Here is a 20,112-nt window from a genome sequence, read left to right on the forward strand (position 1 = left end):
ATGAACGTGAAAAAGTACGTTTACAAATAAACCTTTGACATGCCCCGGTGCTTGAGTTTGTCGTACTTAATATTACGTCCACTTAATTCATTGAAGGCATTTTGATTTTCTCATTTTCTAATCCCAACAATAAAACTTGTCTCTTTTTAAATCCATCGCTTTTAATTTCACTTTTGTTTTAGCGATTGATAACTTTGTTGTTTAAGAGGAAGCTACAAGCCAAAAATGTGTATATTCTTGGTATACCTTATATTGTAGGTAATGGGCATTAAAATCGCTTGACAAATGGAGTCTAGAAACGTTCGATTTCAAGCACAAAACTGGTTTTTATTTATTTTGTAAATAATTTTATAAGAAATCAAAAAGTTAATCAAGTGAAACTGTCACAGATAATCTTAGCTATAATACTGTATTTCAAAAGGTGTTTCTTACGCGTTCATACATTTCTATTCAAAAATATTTTTTCTAGTAGTTTGCATTCATATTTTTTATTGAGTAATTTATTTTTTATTTGTATTCTACTCAAGCGAAGCGATAGGAAAACCTTCAATTTATCTAAAACATATTTTTTGGTATTCATAATATACACCAATTCGTTATAAAGATTAATCAAAATAGTGATTTGGCACTAAGCTTCGCCTTAAAAGTATTCACTCCGAACTAGACTGTTGTTGTAACTCCTACACCTCGTCAACTCTAAGTACAAAATCGGCAACCAGGAAAATTATATTATTCTGTAAGAATAATTCCTTGACTAACTACCACATGTATGCACTTTTTTCTCGCCTTCATACACTCTGAGGCAAATTCGCAACAAATATCGATTTACATATAAGAGATAACTGAATAATATATATATGTAGTGTAATTATATTATTATTATTGCACTATTTTCAATATTCGTTCATTCATTCATTCCAGCCGAGGAATTGAACACACCACGCCTGGGTGGAACCCAAACGCGATGTCAAATCAGCCACAATATACATTTAAATGCAAATTCAGATATCAAATACATTTAAATGACACTTTATGTCTGTCATATATTATGAACATAAAATGCTCTTACTCATTCACATTTAAATAAAACAGTAATTTAGTAAACATTTTAATAAAACAGTAATTTAGTGCTCTGAAAAAGCTACAACCGTTGCTTTTTCAGAGCACAGAGCTACCTCTTCCCAACACTCCGCTTACACCCAAAATATTGATAACAAATGTTACTTATAGATTTTTGTTCGGCATTATACTGCCCTGAAGAAGCTTCCGTTGTAGCGAAACCTGGTCGGCATTACGTAAAAAAATTGTTTTATATTAAATTATGATGTCACATCGCAAAGTATCTGCTTCGTAAGAATAAAAATTAAATTCTCTCGTTGTTTCTGTATCATTACTACATCATGTAAAATCACATCAGGGATTTTATAATTAAGACATATATGTATATGTAATATTGTAATGTTACGACTTCTAACCTAATGTGTAAACAATTCGGAAGCCATGGGTGGAACTACAGTTTCCTCCTTGATAATTTCAAAGATGATGCTGTGTTTTTACTTCTGACAGCATAAAAACACTTTTTCTTAAACATGCGAACACCTCAGCACAGGTTCTTCCTGTGAGGTTATCACAAAACACTCTTACTAACCTATACAGACACTGATTTTTAACATCCTTGTAAGTGAATAAATAAAACGAATATATATTTTTTTAAATTACCTTTTCCAAGACTAGTTATCCCATCCAATAATGACCAAGATCCTCCAATACCGAAGTTTGGTTGATCGAACATACTTCGGCTGAAGTTTCGGCAGAAATCGAACTTTCTACGAGAGCTATGGTGGCAAAATTTGACTGCATTCTCACCTAAAGGAAAAGTACAATTAGGGTAGTGAAAGTACAAATAACTATAATTGTAGAGTACCCAAAACCTGAAAAATCAAAAACTTCATAGGGTTAGGTGTGTCCAGGTCTGTCCAGGACCCATCGCGTTGCAAAGCAGTGAGTGTGATGGATTCAAACGTCTGTCACTCTTGGACACATTGACACCCAAATTAACACTCACTGCTCATACATTATCTCTTTCCAAAATATCCCCAAAGCTGACATAGGTCCTGTGAGAAATTATTTTCCTCATGGCAAATTGTGTGGAGCCAATGTAAAAAATGAACGTAAACTCTATATCAGGGGTTCCAAAAGTGGTCTATATGGACCCCCAGGGGTCGATATCGGCTTGTTGGTGGTCTATGTCAGCGAGAAAAAATTTGGGGGTCCACGGGATTCAAATGGGGGTACATACGAGCGGACCCCCATTTACCTCAAGTCAACATTTAGGAGTTCCGTAAATGACACAATAGAATTAACACAAATATAATAGACTGAGAAATTAATTATTTGATATTTGTATTTTTATATTTCGTAAAGTTGTTAATTGTGATATATTTCAGAGCCCTTGAGGTGATTTCTCACGAAAACGGCGCTATATAAATTAGCCAAATATTATTATATATTATATAAATAGAGTCTACGTTCCTTTTTTGTTGTTTGTTTTTGAGGTGTTATGCCGTGTTGCGCTGAAGATTCGGATCTACCGGATCTGCCCTGATGATGGACACTGCAACACTGTCCGAAACGTCGGCTAAAGAAGGAGTTAGCGCAACACGGCATAACACCCCAAAAACAAACAACAACAATGCTTTTGGCCGTGAAAATCTAAAAACTTACCTCTACGTTCCTTTTCTCGTCAGAATTAATATATTCAAGCAAAACATTGCACATTGGAAGCCGCGAATTTTCCTATTTCCCCAACTTGTTTTTGAAAAACGTCCAGGGTAATAATGATGTTCAACATTTAAATGCACTTCACACAGACTTCAAAACTAAGTTTGAGGACATTTTGATTATGGAAATGGTACGCTGAAGAATCAGATTTCATGTGACAAGAAGAACTGACCGGAATAAGCACTGACAAAGAACTTAAGGGGCAGTTCTGTAGGGCCAGCAAGCTACAGAAAGAAATTCCCGTTGCTTATCCTGCTTCATTTTCATTTCGAAATGGAACATTGAAGAATCGAATATCATGTGACAAGAAGAACTGACCGGAATAAGCACTGACAAAGAACTTGAGGAGCAGTTCTGTAGGGCCAGCTACAGAAAGAAATTCCCATTGCTTATTCTGCTTCATTTTCATTTGGTGTAATACCTCACAAGGGCACCCCTGTCTGCACAGTGTAAAGACAGAGGAACTATACCGCCACCCGGTTGATGGAAAGGCAAGGGAAGGGAATCTTTTTACGAAAAAATAAATGATTATCACACGGGACGTTAATAGTTTTGGGAAAATTCAATATTCGGCCGGCAACGAGTCTACGGAAAAAAAATTTGACAAGTGGTCTACGGGGCAAAAAATTTTGGGAACCTCTGCTCTATATGTTGACTAAAATGAATAATTACTTTTTCCAGTGAAAAAGCAATATACCTAATTTGTTACATCGTTACTAAAATTGTAGTAATTAAATGAGATACCAACACAAGGAACTGGTTGATACATTTGTGATTTGTACCGAAAGGCACAGCCTTTTTCGACACTAACCCAAACTAGTCTTTCTTTGAATGCGCATTGCGCACACATCGAAACTTTTTTGTAGAATACTTTGCATATTTAGCTCCAGTTTTTGACGCGATGTAGTATGTAGGTCGCCAGTAACCTTCCTCTTGGTTTGAAGAGCTCGAAATAAAACTGTAGATTTGTATATATAAAAAAGATAGCCACATCAGGACATTTCTTTACATACAAAAATATTGATTATGAATGTATAATAATGATTATTATTTAATGAGCAGGCAGCATTTTGTTGATGTGCTTATATCTGATTTAACAAAATGTTTAACAGTATTTGAGTAGTATATAGTCTCCGGCGATCTCGGAACTTTACGCAAAGCTTTTCGAAATCAGATTTAAACGGTAATTATCCTCTTATTTTGAATGTCAATTGTGCAAAATTTCACCAAAAATGGGATGTGGTGGTTTTTATAAATCTCTTGTGGACAGAGAACTTCCACTTGTTTCGAAGGTCAAGTGTATAATTTTAATTATCATTTTTATACAAATTTACTCCACCAAACCAGCTCGGAACAAAGCCACAAAGACAAAAACAGACAATCTTCTTTATATTTCAGAATAATAAGATTACGAGTATACCTATTTCCATCTGTAGCAATTTGCATCCTGGTACTGGGTTATTCCAACTTCCGTTATGGCAAGTAAGATAATTCAGCAAGTCCTCTGAGTGATGCCCCATCTTGCAGGTGGAAACGAGAATGGCACCATGGGGCAAACTGGTTTCGCAAAGTATTCTCTGGTTCAGGTGAGATAAGCAATCAAAGTTGACGGAGTTTGAAGATACCATTTCGCAATTTTCTGTAACAGAATAGTTTTTCAAAATAACTTAGCCCAAGCGCAACTTTGTATCGAGGGTGCTGAATATAAGTAATTAATATGAATTCTAAAAAGTGAAAGATATCTCGATAAGTAATGTCAAAATTGTTTGAAATGTTAAAAGTTCCCTTTTTATTTTGATCGTCGCGTTGTACTAAAACTGTTCAATAAAAAAAACTATGCAGACTTCGAGAAAGCATTTGACAAAGACGACCATCATATATATTTTTTAAATTGAGTGTCATCTGTTTTTCTCACAATCAGTAACGGACACCATATTTCTTTCGAATACAAAACCAACTCCGGGGATCCCCAGGGATCGAACTTGGGACCACTCCTTTTTATTTTATTTATTTGACGATATTGGCAAGATATCTCAAAATATCTCATCCCCAACGATAATATAAAACTTTATAGAGCTATAAATGTCACAAGGATTCCATTCTTCGTACATCTTGATTCTTTTATCAAACGGTCGGAACTGAACAACTTACCCTTAATATGTAAATTTCAATGAGCTAGTTCCTATTTAACAGTAAATTTAAGTTTTTAAGCACTTACTAGAACATGTCGCCATTTCTGTCCATCGGTCATCCACACATTGGGAGGCAGTAATAGGAGACGAGTAGTTTTGGTTGCAGAAAAAGCGAAGTTCGTTATTGTAATTCTCCCCGAGCGTGACTGCGTATCTACCATTTTCAGGTTGTTTAGGAAGGTCGCATCTGGAAACAAGAGATTTTCTGAAGTCCAGGAAATTCACTTAGATGATTGGCACTAACTCAAAAGCGGTTGGAAACCTTCAGCTATGGGGTAACCAGCTTCCGTGCATTAGACAGCCATTCAACGAGAGATTGCTGGTACAATTATTATAGCAATCAACACTCAACTAGATATCTGAAGGTCGCAGGTATAACTCCCGGGGTGCGCAAGTAAATTGTAATTGATTATTGAAGAAGAAAATAATACAAATAAAACTAAAAAGATAACGGTCTCAACTGGGAATCTAACCCCAGGATTTCTGTCTTACCGGGACAACTTCTTTAACCTCTCGACCATTGGGATCGTATTATTATACGTTATTATATTGATCTCATATTTCAAATACGGAAATAACAATATCATCTTGCAACTAATAAAATAATTGATTTATTTGAGTTATTTTACAATGTATTTGTTTAAAATAATAAATAATACATTTGTGACTCATTCAAGATAGAAAGATACTCTCAGTATTGCCCTGGTATAAGACCACTAAAAAAATACCGCACAAGAGACCCAACTGCTCCCAACAGTTGGGAGCCAGTGAGACTATGCCATCTCCAATTGGGGTATGTTGTGAGGTTGAAGGTAGTGGGAGCGGAAGGAGATAAGAAAGTACCTGACTATTCAGATTCACCAAACACAGCTAAAGCCATCCCATGCGACTTTTCAATTCCGAATATTAGTGTTAAGAGCCTTACCCCCTGACCACGGAAGCCTTCAAAGAATTTTGCAACTTTTTTGAGAACTTGAAAATTAGCCTTGAAATTTGATCAATTGTTCAAATTCTGTGAAACAACACGTCCTAAATGTTCATTTGTTAAAAATCTTAAATCTCCGAAAGTTCTTCACGGATTGCTTTGAAATTTTGACACAATTTTGCATTCAAATACGCGCGTATTTTCATACGTTATACATGTCACCTGTGACAGGTAAAAAAACCTTTCTTTTAATAGCGCCATCTGTTGGACGTAAAAGCTACACGCCCTATTGTATCTCCCATTGTATTGACCACGGCAACGCGTGGCGACGTACAGCTATTTATATTAATAATATAATAACAAAAATATTATGATAATCAAATTATAATGTAATAACAAATATAACAGCAATAATAATAAAAAAATAAAGAAATTAAAAAATAAAGAAATTAGAGTAAAAGAATTTGAATATAAAAATATTACCATTTGTTATTTCGGCTACTGGCATTATACCTAGCTCGCTCATTCAAAATTTAGGCGTATTAGATCTGTCAAAGAATTTATATATGAAAAGTCATTTTAAATACATGTAGGATTACGAAAGATTTTAATTAATTAATTAATTTTAAATATTTATACTGAGGGATCAGTAAGTTTTATAGGCCCTGATAGAAGTTCTACCGAGCCGAACCCTCTGATATGAAAATATCTGGAGTCGGTGAATTATTTTCCAATTTGATCTCTGGTGGGTTGACGTGTTGTTCTTGTATGGTTTTGTATTTATTTTGCTTATATAATGCACTTGCATAATGTTGGTTGACTAGATGATCATTTGTGGAAAGGTGTGTGGAAGGGTTTAGTTTTTCTGGTGGGGAAGATTTAACCCGGACATAAAGTCGAAATTAATTATAACGACATTAATAATAACAAACTATTAGCAATAATAATATGGTTAGTAAAAGTAAAGATTCCAATATTAACTAATTAACGCTTATTATAATAATAACTTAAAAAAATAATAACCATAACAAGAAAGAATCGTAATAATAATAATTTTTAAAATAAAAATCCGAAGTATATACTTACTGCTTTTGGACAGGAATTGCCGTTGATGTGATTGCAACTGAAATAATAAATATTCTGAAATAATTGTTTAAAGTACATTCAAGTTACTAAAAAAATACATCATTTAGGACGTGTGTTTCATAGAATTTGAACAATTCATAATGTATAAGTTATAGTCTAGTTCTATTTTTTTATTGTATCATGGGCCGGTTATATCACATTACTTGGTAACAGAATATGAGTGGGACTTTCACAGAACTTGAATTTTACCTTTAAAATTTGATGTCGTTTTCAAATTCTGTGAAACAATCCGTCCTTACTCAATGGTCCCTGTGACAAGTCTTTAACTAACTAACTAAACTTTATATTTAACAGGGGTAGGCAAAAAGGACAGACCGCCAACAACTCGGTCTTGGCAAAAGAATCAAAGCCTAATGAACTTACATTTTTCGCATTCCAATGTAATATTGTCCCAACTTCCATTCCGACAAGTGAGGGTTTGGTTGTCTCCCAGATACGAGTTAAATCCCTCCTTGCAACTAGCCTGTATGTGTGAGCCGTGGGGACTTAGGTCCAGAGTACAATTAACTTCATTACTTAGAGGACACGAAATTTCCATAGAATCTGATGACGGCGGTATTTCACACGGATCTGAAAATATATCATTTTAAATAAAACCAAATTATAAATAACATATTTAACCCTAGATTCATAACCTTATCTAAGAGGAAAATTATTCATAAACATTCATCTCACAGAAGACTAAATTCAAATGACGAATTTTGGGGTACTTGTAAATAAAATAAATAAATTAAGTATGGCACTCTTTAATATGTTTAATTAGGTAACAAAAAAAAATAATAAACGAGTTAAAATTAAATTTCATCTGTACATTCCACACACATGAGGCCGCGATGGTCCATGCACATATACTTTTTGCATTGCTTGCATTGGAACTTTGTCATATGCCGTTTTTTATAATCACAATAACCTCAAACTTTTTTTTGAGTACCACTTGGACCAGGTGTGGCAATGGTAGGCATTTCATCTAAAACTTCGGCGATTTTCCTTTTTAGGCATCTCTTCAAAGTTGGAATTTCGTGTCTTTTACGTAACCATGTCGTTATCACTGTCGGAATCTGTCGGGACCATTTCATCTAATTCCACATGATCTTCGACCTCACTGATTTCTACATCCTTTTGCTGACTGGTAAAATCATCATCACCAGAATCAGATAAACGATTCAAATAGTCATCATTTGCTGATCATCCATTCTAAAATAAAATAAAAAGATTTGATGTAAAATACACACAATAATACATTTTGAACGATAAAATAAGATGTAACTATAAATAATAACTCATATAGATTAATATCATCTACTTACTTTTACTCTGTATAACCAGAACTCATCAAAAACAATGTTGTCAAAATAACTTGCAGTCTCGTCAAAAGTTACACTATTCATAAACATTCGTCTCTCAGACGTTCAAAGGTCTATAACTTGTCCACAAGACTTCACTGTGAGCCAAACGCACTCGCGCGGCCGCGTTACTAATGAACAAGCGATCTAGGAAGGTACTTGAGAGGTCATCATTCTATCTCTTTCACTCGAGACACTAAAAACAAATTTAAGTTTTGCGCGGGTTGTGTGACGAATGGTTATGAATCTAGGGTTAAATACATTTTTTTACCAGCTTAGAAGACTAATCTCAGCCGTTTCGACTAACACTGGGTAAATGTTAAGCCCCAGCATACCCAATTTCTTAACTTTGAATTATTAGATAAGAAAATGCAAAAAAGGTAAAAAAAAAATTAAGAAGAATAAGGAATTAATTAGATGTAAATAAAAGAAAATTAATTTTTAATTGTATAGTAGCATCTGATTTAAATTACTGCTCTAGTGGCCTTTTCTTGCGCAATCAAACAGATAAATAAATTGCAAATACATAATTCAAAGTAGAGGTGCGTGCAGTATTGAATTGTAGCAGGTATTCTAAGATAATTATTGTGCAAAAAAACTAGAAATGTTAGGTGTGAGACAGCGAATAATTAACAATACCATAATATTTATATTTAAGCTAAAAAATAAGATGCTCCAGAAATACATGTTTAAGAATTTTAATTTTTATTTCACAATACGTGGCTATCCCACGAGAAACTGTGGAGATTTTAGATTTCCTAAAACAAATTTGTCTGGAACACAAAATAATATCTATTTTAAAGGATTTCAGATTTTTAATGAATTACCGACAGATGTTAAAGAAGCTAAAAGCTTTGCTGATTTTCATGGGTTATGCCTAAATACTATAAAGAATAAGTTTTAGATGTATTGTACAGTGTCCTTAATGTCATATACATAAGTTGTTTATACTAGATATAAAAATGTATTTTTTTTTATAACTAAATAAAAACGTTCAAAATAAAAAAAAAATAAGCTTATAAAATTCCAGAGTAAACATACAAGGGATGTTAGACAAAGTTAAGTCAAAAAGTTAGGTTATTGTAATGTTGGTAACTGTAGTGTTTGGTGTTTGCGCTCGGGTAGCTTCGGGTTCTACCGAAGATAACCGAACGCTACTACAGGCCTTGTATGACATCGTCGGCTGGCGCGAAGTCATTCTCTCGCTAGACGGCCTTTAGGCTACTTGTTACTTGTATTGTCAGTATATTATATTACGATTAAAACAACCTCCGTATATCAGAATCTACGACTTTTAATGGAGATATTACCAGATCCCTATCCTCGATAGAATACTGGAGATTAAGGGCCCAGTATTCTATAACCTGTAAACATCAATACGTTACAGTGGCGCAGTTAAAAAAGGAGTATACGGAAACAGTTTTTCGGATTGCCGGCAAGTCGGATTATTTCACACCAGTGACTTGCGAAAAAAAATCTCCGGGATTTTATTGTCAAGGTGACAATAAATGGAGATAAACTGGGCATAATAAGGACAATTGGAAGTAAATAATTTCGTAGTTCTGGGTAACAAAGACCAGACGAAGAATCCAGCGAAGAATCAATAATTTCGTGGTTCTGGGTAACAAAGACCAGACGAAGAATCCAGCGAAGAATAAATAACCACGTGGTCCTGGGTAACAAAGACCAGATCGGTGGCCCTGGGTAACAAAGACCAGACAAGTTTTACAGAAGAAGAAGATTTCGAATTCCGGGAAGCGGCTGGGCGCTGGACTGCATCGGCGCCGGTTCCTGGAGTCAGGTTGTCTTGTTTCTTGTTTGTTTCTGGAAGGTGTTATTGTTGCCGGGTGGGTTTTTTTTTGTGTTGTTGTCGTTGCAATCATGGAATCGGGCGGAATTTCCAGGTTCTCCCACGTTAATGGAGATTGGAGTCTATTCCGCTTGAGGTTAGAACAGTTCCTTCTAATTCGTGATGACATTAAAACGACTAAGTTAGATGCTTCACAGAAACACGCTTATTTGCTGAATCTTCTGGAAGCGGAGACATTAACTCTTTTGATCAACTTATGTTTCCCTGCTAAAGTTACAGACGTGGCATTCGATCAGTTAATAGAATTAATTGAGAAACATTGTTCCAGACCGCGATCGGTATTCAAGGAACGAGAAAAATTTTATCAAGCCAAGCAATCGCATGGGGAATCGGTTAGAGATTTCGCGGTCCGTCTAAGGGGTTTATCTTCTTTTTGCGAATTTGGAACGCGCTTGCCAGAAAGCTTAGCGGATGCCTTTGCAATCGGTATTTTACCAGGCCGGGCTAAGGAGAAAATTTTTCTAGAGGGAACTAAATTAACATTTAACAAGATGGAAGAGTTAGCAATAACGGTTTCAGTTTTAGACAATCTGGTTCCGGAAATTAAATCTGAATTTTCCGCAGGGAATTCGGATGTGAATGCCATTTCGAATCGTTCAAATTCGCCCGGGGGACATTCGTCGCGTTTGGGAGAAACTCAAGGTTTTTCAAGGTTATCTCGTTCAAAGAGCCCCGAACCGAGGAATAAAAATGTACGATTTGCGGTGAATATCATGTAGAAAAATATTGTAAATTCAAGAACGCAAAATGTTTTAATTGTCACAAGGTAGGGCATTTGAAGAAATTTTGTAGGAATAACAAGGTTAATCCGATTTTTGAACAATCCCAGAATAATAGTATTTCATACATTAATCCGTTTAGGTCAAATGTGGTAATTAACGAAGTGAAATGTGCTGCTATGATTGATTCAGGGGCAAGCATGTTGGTCATGCCGGATTTTATTTTCAATCGTTATTTTAGAAATGTAACATTGTCACCAGATAAGCGTTCTTTATCAGGATACGATGGCAAACCACTTAATATTGTAGGTAGTGCCTGTTTTACCGTAGAATACAATAATCTTAAAAATAATTTATTATTTACTGTTGTGGTTAATGGCACGGAATTGATAGTGGGTAGGGATTTTATGGAGATTTTTAATCTGAAGATAGTTCCTGTGATGAATAATTCGGTTTCATCAATCAAGGAAAAAATCTGTTTTATTGAAAATTGTGAGCATGTAAATTTTCAAGCAGTTGTGGTAGCCACCGCAGCGGACAACGAATTACAGCTGGTATTTAGGTATTTGCGGCAGGGCTGGCCCAAACGAGTAAATCGTGACAGCAGTATATGGAAATATTGGCTAAAAAGGAACGAACTTTCTATCGTAGGAGATTGTTTGTTTTGGCAACACAGAATAGTTATACCTTTTTCTCTCCAAAAGCAAGTGTTAGATTCATTACACAGGTCACATTTTGGTATTGTTAAAATGAAGGGAATAGCTAGAGCATATTTTTGGTGGACAGCTCTGAACAAAGACTTGGAGGAAGTCGTTCAATCATGTTCAGATTGTGCGTTGTCAAAACAGTCAGCACCAAAAAGTCAATTGGCGGTTTGGCCAAATTCAGGTAAAGCTTGGAGTAGGGTACACGTAGATTTCTGTGGGCCTTTAGCGGGGAAGATGTTCCTCGTGGTGTGTGACTCATTCTCGAAATGGTTGGACTGTATTGAAGTACAGAAAGCAGATTCAACTCATACGATTTTGGAATTGAGGAAAATTTTTTCAAATTTTGGCAACCCTGAGTTTATTGTGTCTGACAATGGCTCAGTTTTTACAAGTGAGGAATTTAGAGGGTTCTTAAAGGAGAACAATATTAAACTTATGACTTCTCCTGTGAAACACCCCCAGTCAAACGGATTGGCGGAAAACGCTGTTAAAACTTCGAAAACGTTCCTCAAGAAACTATTAGTAAACGGTAAATTCCCACTAAATTTAATGTCAAGTTATTAAATTTTTTAATGGACTATAGAAATTCTTTGCATTGCTCGACAGGTATTGAACCAGCGGTACTGTTATTAGGAAGGAGGCTGCGTTCTACTTTCGACAATTTAATTCCAGTGAAAAATGGTGATGAGTTTTCGGAAAAAGTCAAGCAAGCAAACGTTAACATTTCTAAAGCTCAATCTGATCAGGTTAAGTCTTACAAAGGGGTTAAAACAAGGGTTTTTAAAGTTGGACAAAAGTGTTTAACAAAAGATTATCGTCAGGATAATAAAGTAGTTTGGGCTAAGGGAGTAGACTCTAGGAAGCTAGGTAAAAAAGTTTATATTATTAAGATAGGGAACACAGATGTGACATGGAAGAGACATGTCGATCAAATGAGGGAAGTGTCAGAGAGCCGGAAGGAAGATGGCAATAGTGCACAGCATCCCGCGTCTGAAATTTCGAGGAATGAGCCTCATGAGTTAGAGACTTCAACCTTATTGCGTGGATTCACTGGTTTTCCTCCTGATTTCAGGTTGGCGGCAGAGGAGGTGGTGTCGGAGCAGACACAGGCCCGGCAACAGAGACCATGGTCGGGGAGATTGCGGCCAAGACGCGAGACACCCACATCTTCCAGAGGAAACGGGGCAACTTGACCCAGGCACCGCGGTTATTAGTCTTAGGATTATTTGTTAGCAAATGTAATAACTTCAATTGATGATTTAATCGTGTTTGGTGCTTAATATTTTAAATTTCTAAGTTGTCTATCTTTAAGAATCATTGTTAAAACCAAATGTAATATAAAATGAATATCTATATTGTGATTTATATATATGTGAAATATTTATGTTGGTTTGTAAGTAGCTTCAGAATTGAAGGAGGGAAGGTGTAGTGTTTGGTGTTTGCGCTCGGGTAGCTTCGGGTTCTACCGAAGATAACCGAACGCTACTACAGGCCTTGTATGACATCGTCGGCTGGCGCGAAGTCATTCTCTCGCTAGACGGCCTTTAGGCTACTTATTACTTGTATTGTCAGTATATTATATTACGATTAAAACAACCTCCGTATATCAGAATCTACGACTTTTAATAGAGATATTACCAGATCCCTATCCTCGATAGAATACTGGAGATTAAGGGCCCAGTATTCTATAACCTGTAAACATCAATACGTTACAGTAACTGATAAGAGCTTTATTTTGCCTTAAACCTAATAAAAAAGTAATGGGAAGAGGAATATAGGATAAGGACAGGATATAATCACGATACATCTCGATACAAGATGACGAGAAGAATTTTAAAACATGTAGAAAGAAAAGTATGTATAATGATACTAGAAGCTTAAATAGTGTAAACTTACTGTAACAAACGGGAGTTTCTGACCATTCGCCATTGTCCAAACAAGTTGTGGTGTTTGAGGAAGCAATGTAAGGGTCATCGCAAAAGAAACTCAACGTCTGGTTCACCGCGGAACTGCTTAATTCCTCTTCTTCATCAAATAATTGGTTTTCAAACCATCCATACATAGGGTCTGGTAATGGGGGACATGTCATAGGGCTGAAAAAAAGGACGGTTATTGAAATTCTTACTGTTTTACCCCCCAGGCCTCTGGCATATTGACTGATATATTCCTTCTCCGAATTTCTGAACATTTCCACTTCGCACTAAATTTAAATTAAATGGGACATTTCTGATTGTACCTGATAACTAATAACTGCTTTTGAAAGGTGATATAATATTCTAACTTTATAATTACAAATAGACATGCCGTTTTTGAAATCAATAATAAGAAGATTAATAAATTGCTCGCCTTAGGTTTTTTCGACTGAACTAAGATTACGGACAAAAAAAAACATTTTTTTTATCAAAATGTATTCTTAACATTATCGTCACCTCATTTTTTGCGTTTCATTAAAAAATAATTCATAAAATTTCCAGTTTCATAATTTTAAAATTTTGGTCAGAACTTAAGATTTCATAGAGTTGAACATTTTGATTATTCTTTGGTTAACTCTTAGATTTGAATATAAAGCGTTATATTTTCTCTTTATAACACCGTTCAGATCATATTTCTAACCACGCCAGTAAGGGAGACAACTATTTCTATGAGATGATAGGAGCTGATCCCAAAATGAGTACTAATAATCCCACAAGTACGGTTAATAACTGTTTGTTTGCAAAACCAAACAAATTGGCCTGAGATGTTTAACAAATCTATTAGAATTTCACTTTTGTCTTGTCAGCTAAACTCGTTGTCGATGACAATGCATTTTGTCAACTTTTGGTGGAAATCACGCAAACACACCCGGACATCTGCGCATATTTGTTTAAATTAATTTTGTACAAAATGATACCTGTATGCTAGATAAATATTTTTTTCTTAATTATTCTACTACTCCATAAAGTGAGATCCATGAGCTTGTGTTTATGGTAGGAGTAAGTATATACTAAAAGAAAATGATGCTTAAGAGGAAGCTACAAGTCAAAAATGTGTATATTCTTGGTACACCTTATATTGTAGGTAATAGGCATAAAAATCGCTTGACAAACGGAGTCTAGAAACGTTCGATTTCAAGAACAAAACTGAAATTAATTATTTTGTAAATTATTTTTTGAAAGCAAAAAAGTTAATCAAGTGAAACTGTCACAAATAATCTTAGCTATAATACTGTATTTTTTAAAAGTTGTTTCCTTTACGCGTTCATACATTTCTATTGAAAAAATATATTTTTTATTAGTTTACGTTCATATTTTTTATTGAGTAATTTTTTTTTGTATTCTACTAAAGCGAAACGATAGAAAAACCTTCAATTTATCTATAGCATATTTTTGGTATTCACAATGTAAACCAATTCGTTATAAAGATTAATGAAAATAGTGATTTTTATTTTTTTTATTTAGTTACTTTTTTAAATAATTAGGTACATTTTGTATGGCACATGAAATTAAATATATATATATAAAATTAAAACAGATCATTGAAGTCCTCCTCACTAGGAGATCCTGTGCTGAGGGGGACTATATATGTTAGTATACGTTTACAGCAACTAAGATGATGTTTTAAATATATTAGCTAGTTCTTCTTACGATATTTCCTTAAACCAAGATTTGATGTCCTTAATGTAGTTATTTTTCGTTTTCCTTTGTTTGATGTTGAGAGGGAGTTTATTATATAATTTAATTGCTAAAAATTCAGAGTTTCTTTGTCCAAAGGTAGAATTACATTTAGGAATATTTAGCATGTCTGTTTGCTTGGCTCTGGTTTTATGATCGTGAGAGGGGTTTGCCTCTGGTTTATTTTTTAAGTGATGAACTAGAATATTTTTAGCATAGATTTTTTGTAAACTTGGAACATCAAACAGATTAAAAATATCAGTAGTTGGCGTCCTTACGGGGAGCTTTAATATGGTCTTTATGATCCAATTTTGAGTTTTCTTTAGTAGTTTAATATGGTTTGATGATGCTGAGCCCCATCCTATTATTCCATATTCCAGTAGAGAGTGGCATAGAGCATAATATACTCTCTTTAGATCTGTAGTTGACAAGATATTTCGTAATTTTTTGAAGAAATAGATGAGTTTTGTTAGCTTTTTTGAGGTTCCATAATGAGGTAGCATTAAGCTTCGCTTTAAAAGACGATGTGTAAACAATAAGTCTTTTTAAATAACTACAAACGTAATTCAACATACAAATTAACATAATCCAATATTCAAATGAACTGCAAACAAAATTCAATAAAAACAAATTTAGAGAATAAGGAAGGGTTGTTTCGGAGAATTTGAACAATTCATCAAATTTCAACGTTCATTTTCAAGTTCTGTGAAAGATTTTTTCAAGTTCTGTTTTTATTTCAGTTTTGTCAAGCAACTAGCCTACAATGATATAATAACAGAACTTGAATAAGAGTTTCACAGAACCCGAAAATGAACGTTGAAATTTGATGAATTGTTCAAATTCTCCGAAACAACCCGTCCAATATTCTAATAATAGCAAAAGTTAAAAGTTTTTAAATGCTAGTAAATTTATCTTCCGTTATTCTGACACTTGACCGGACTTAACCCATCAGGGGCGTGGTTTAACCTTTCCTTGCCGGTGCTATCAACTGAGTGAACATCGTGTAAATATACTATATACACATAGTTCGAATTTTAGGTATTCCTCCACAGTACATTTATTTATTGCAAAATATTTACAGAGTGTATAGCACCGGAGGACGAGGTATTTTTGAACACCGTAAGTTTAAGGCTTTTAAGTACTTAATACCAAATCACTGTTTTGATTAATCTTTATAACGAATCGGTGTACATTATGAATACCAAAAAATATGTTTTAGATAAATTGAAGGTTTTCCTATCGATTACATTACAAATAAAAAAAATAAAAAACTCAATAAAAAATATAAATACAAACTACTAAAAAAAATTTTTTTTTCAATAGATGTGTATGAACGGGTTCCATGATAACTCAACACAGTGACAATTCAACACACTTTTAAAAAGTGATATAAAGTCATTAGAAACGATGAAAAAAAAATTTTTTTAACCTAACCTAACTTAACCTAACCTAACCAAACCAAACCTACTTAACCCAGTTAATAAAGTTTTTTTTTCATCACTTTCCATGACTTTATATAACTTTTTAAAGTTGTGATGAATTATCATTGTGATGATTTATCCGGTCACCGTATGAACGCATGATGGAAACAACTCTAAAAAAATACTGTATTAAGTACCAAGATTATCTGTAATAAAAAATATGAATGCAAACTACTAGAAAAAATATTTTTTCAATAGAAATGTATGAACGCGTAAAGGAAACACCTTTTAAAAATACAGTATTATAGCTAAGATTATCTGTGACAGTTTCACTTGATTAACTTTTTTTGTTTCTTATAAAATTATTTACAAAATAAATAAAAACCATTTTTTGCTTGAAATCGAACGCTTCTAGACTCCGTTTGTCAAGTGATTTTAATGCCTATTACCCACGATATAAGTTATAGCAAGAATATACACATTTTTGGCTTATAGCTTCCTCTTAATACGGGTTTGTACAATTTAGGAAAATGTTTGTATTTGAAATAAACACTGATATTTCTAAATAATAAAATTTAAAATTTAAACAACTTATCGGGACATTTTGACTCGAAACGTTCATTATTTTTGAAATAATTAGATATGTATAAAAGACATTACTTTTGTGTAAGGAATTAGTAAGAAAACTGTCACTTCACTTTGTATGCCGTTTACACAACAAAATATTTAAATATTTTTTTAACTTTTAAATGTCAATGAAAAAATTTCGCCAATTAGTATATTTGAGACAAACTAAGAAGAATAATTATGTATCATTCCAATGACAAACAAAACACAAATCTACGAATTGTAGAAAAAAAATCTTTTATAATGTATTGACGCCCCGGTCAGATCTGTCCTTCAGAGGCTATAATGGAATATTATGTTTGTGACTAGTATTGTCCTTCCGAGCCTTGAAGGGTTAACTACATTATTACATTTAATATCACAGTGATAGGAATTACAACTTACATTGTTATATTATGTTCTCCTCCTGCTAGTTGAGTGTTGGTTAGATCGGGAATTGAACCTATAAACAGAAAAAGCAAATTGTTGGTATGTTATATATTTGACAGGAGGCTATGTAAGCCTTTTGTGATTTGAGATGTCTGCCTAAAATTTTTCTAAAAACGATGTTTGAAGAGAAATTTTATTTTATTTTTGGATTTTAAAACCTCCATATATACGACAGTAGGATAAGGCAGATTGGCACCCTGGTATTTGTGTGACTTATAAACTCAAAACTACTGGACCGATTTCGCAGAAAATTTCAGATTTTTTCAGAGTGTTTCTAAATAAATATAATAAATCACTATAATTCTTTGTATAGTGATTTACTGTTGTCGTGTTATTCTGTGTTGGTTTTCCTCATTCTTTAGCCAAAGTTTCGGACAGCATTACAGTGTCAATCATCAAGGCAGATGTGCCATGTGCTAGAGGCAGATGTGACACATCTGCCCTGATTGACACTATAATGCAGTCAGAACGGCTGGACACCTTCGAAAGAAAGGTACTTCGAAGAATCTTAGGAGCGGTGCGAGAGGGAGAGGCATGGAGAATCCGCCACAATAAGGAGCTATATGACATCTACCAAGCTCCCAGACTCTCTACTCATTTACGGCTCCAAAGACTAAGATGGGCCGGACATGTGCACCGAATGCCAAGCACACGTGTACCAAAGAAGGTTCTAACAGGACACCCGGGAGGCAAACGAAAGGCGGGCAGACCTAGGCTGAGATGGGAGGACGATGTCAGGAAAGATGCCAGAGGACTACTCCATGTTGCAGATTGGAAGACGACGGCCGAGGACAGAGGGCGGTGGAGGCTCATGTTAAAGGAGGCCAAGGCTCGAAATGGGCTGTAGCGCCATTGTTGAAGAAGAAGAAGAATGCAGTCAGAAACGTTGGCTAAAGAAGAAAGAAGCGCAACATGGCATAGTACCCCAAAAATAAATCATTCAACATTTTGTCAAAATGAAGGTGTGTCCATTCCAAAAAACACAAATAAATACGGGCAACGAACACTCGCATATGATTAAAATAATGGTTAATTGATCGATATTTTCTATATTGATATTGTTTATAAATACATTAGTATCCATTGATAGTATAAATATGCCTGCATGTGTGATCAAGTACGTTGTGTGCCTTTGAGTGTGTGTATGCCTATAAGTATGTTGACAGTGTTATATCTATCTGTCTATGTATTTTGTGTATTTTAGTCACTTAAAATGTTATTCATCGGTATCTATTTTTTATATTGTGGCTTCTAGTTATATGTGTGCTTTAGTGCTATAATTAATATTGTGATATTGACCTGCTGAAAAACTGCTTTGACAGTTTAGCGGGTTACCCCCGGAATATTCAAGAAACTAGCAGGACTGAAAAAAAACAACATCATCACCAGGTAATTGCTTCCTTTCCTCTCTCCTTATATTTCTTTGAGATAATAACATGAGTTTCTCTTTTTATTTACCTTCAGTCCATTTTAAATGCCAGTTGGGCATCAAATAATAAGAAATGCGTAGGGTGATTGAAATAATATAATATCTATTCTGACGTCATAAGCATAAAGAGTGGAAGATACTACCAGTATCGCCCTGGTGTAAGACCACTATTCAGAATTGAAACGTTGCTCCAAATGGCTTTCGCCGTGTTTAGTGACTAGATCTGAATAGCCAGGTACTTCCCCACCTTCCTCTTTCCCTTCCCCACTTAGCTTCAGCCTCACAACATCCCCCAATTGGGGATGCCATAGTCTCACTGGCTCCAGACGGGAGCAGTTGGGACTCTTGTGAGGTATTCACTATAAAAAAAAAATAAAAAAAATAAATAAAGGCAGTTAGGAATTTGCAAAGGTCGCATTCTGATGTACTTTTTATATCAATATGTTAAGGTTTTGTATATCAGAATGTGACTATTGCAAATTCCCAGCTGCCTTTTTACCTATGACGGCAGTATTGAAGAAAACTGAAATCAAAAGTTTAAATAATAATACCTCTTGACTCGAGGCTCCAGACAGTTAAAATGAAGTAATAATTTTATCATGATTAATTTTAGTGTTATTATGCCGTGTTGCGTTTCTCTTGGGGCCGATAGTTCAGCTTAAAAATAAATTAAATGAAAATAGTTTTGTGCGTTTCGTTTTGGTGTAGCCGCCAAGTACCGCAAGTTCATATTTTTCACCGAAGTAAGGAATTATTGAGCTTTGTTTAGACACACGAACACGTCTAGGACTCACTTCTATCGGCTTATCTCCTTAGTGCTCATAAGATTTCGAATTTTCTAGAGTGGTAGCTAATCTTTAAGTATTGCCCTAT

General features: G+C 34.6%; 1 protein-coding gene across 1 annotated transcript in view; it reads right to left on the minus strand.

The window, feature by feature from the left end:
• Positions 1-20,112, minus strand: part of LOC149410081 (complement factor H-like) — a 36,749-nt gene that overhangs the window by 7,649 nt on the left and 8,988 nt on the right. Inside the window, exons 4-10 of the mRNA XM_089648680.1 lie at positions 17,766-17,823; positions 13,580-13,776; positions 7,408-7,614; positions 6,985-7,021; positions 5,000-5,160; positions 4,202-4,420; positions 1,720-1,866 (exon numbers count right to left, since the gene is read on the minus strand). Of these exons, the coding sequence (XP_089504806.1) occupies positions 1,720-1,866; positions 4,202-4,420; positions 5,000-5,160; positions 6,985-7,021; positions 7,408-7,614; positions 13,580-13,776; positions 17,766-17,823 (1,026 nt within the window). The remainder of the gene's footprint in view (positions 1-1,719; positions 1,867-4,201; positions 4,421-4,999; positions 5,161-6,984; positions 7,022-7,407; positions 7,615-13,579; positions 13,777-17,765; positions 17,824-20,112) is intronic.

Source organism: Hesperophylax consimilis, chromosome 28 (assembly GCF_061612785.1).
Source record: "Hesperophylax consimilis isolate HC1 chromosome 28, BYU_Hcon_1.0, whole genome shotgun sequence".
Classification (NCBI taxonomy): domain Eukaryota; kingdom Metazoa; phylum Arthropoda; class Insecta; order Trichoptera; family Limnephilidae; genus Hesperophylax; species Hesperophylax consimilis.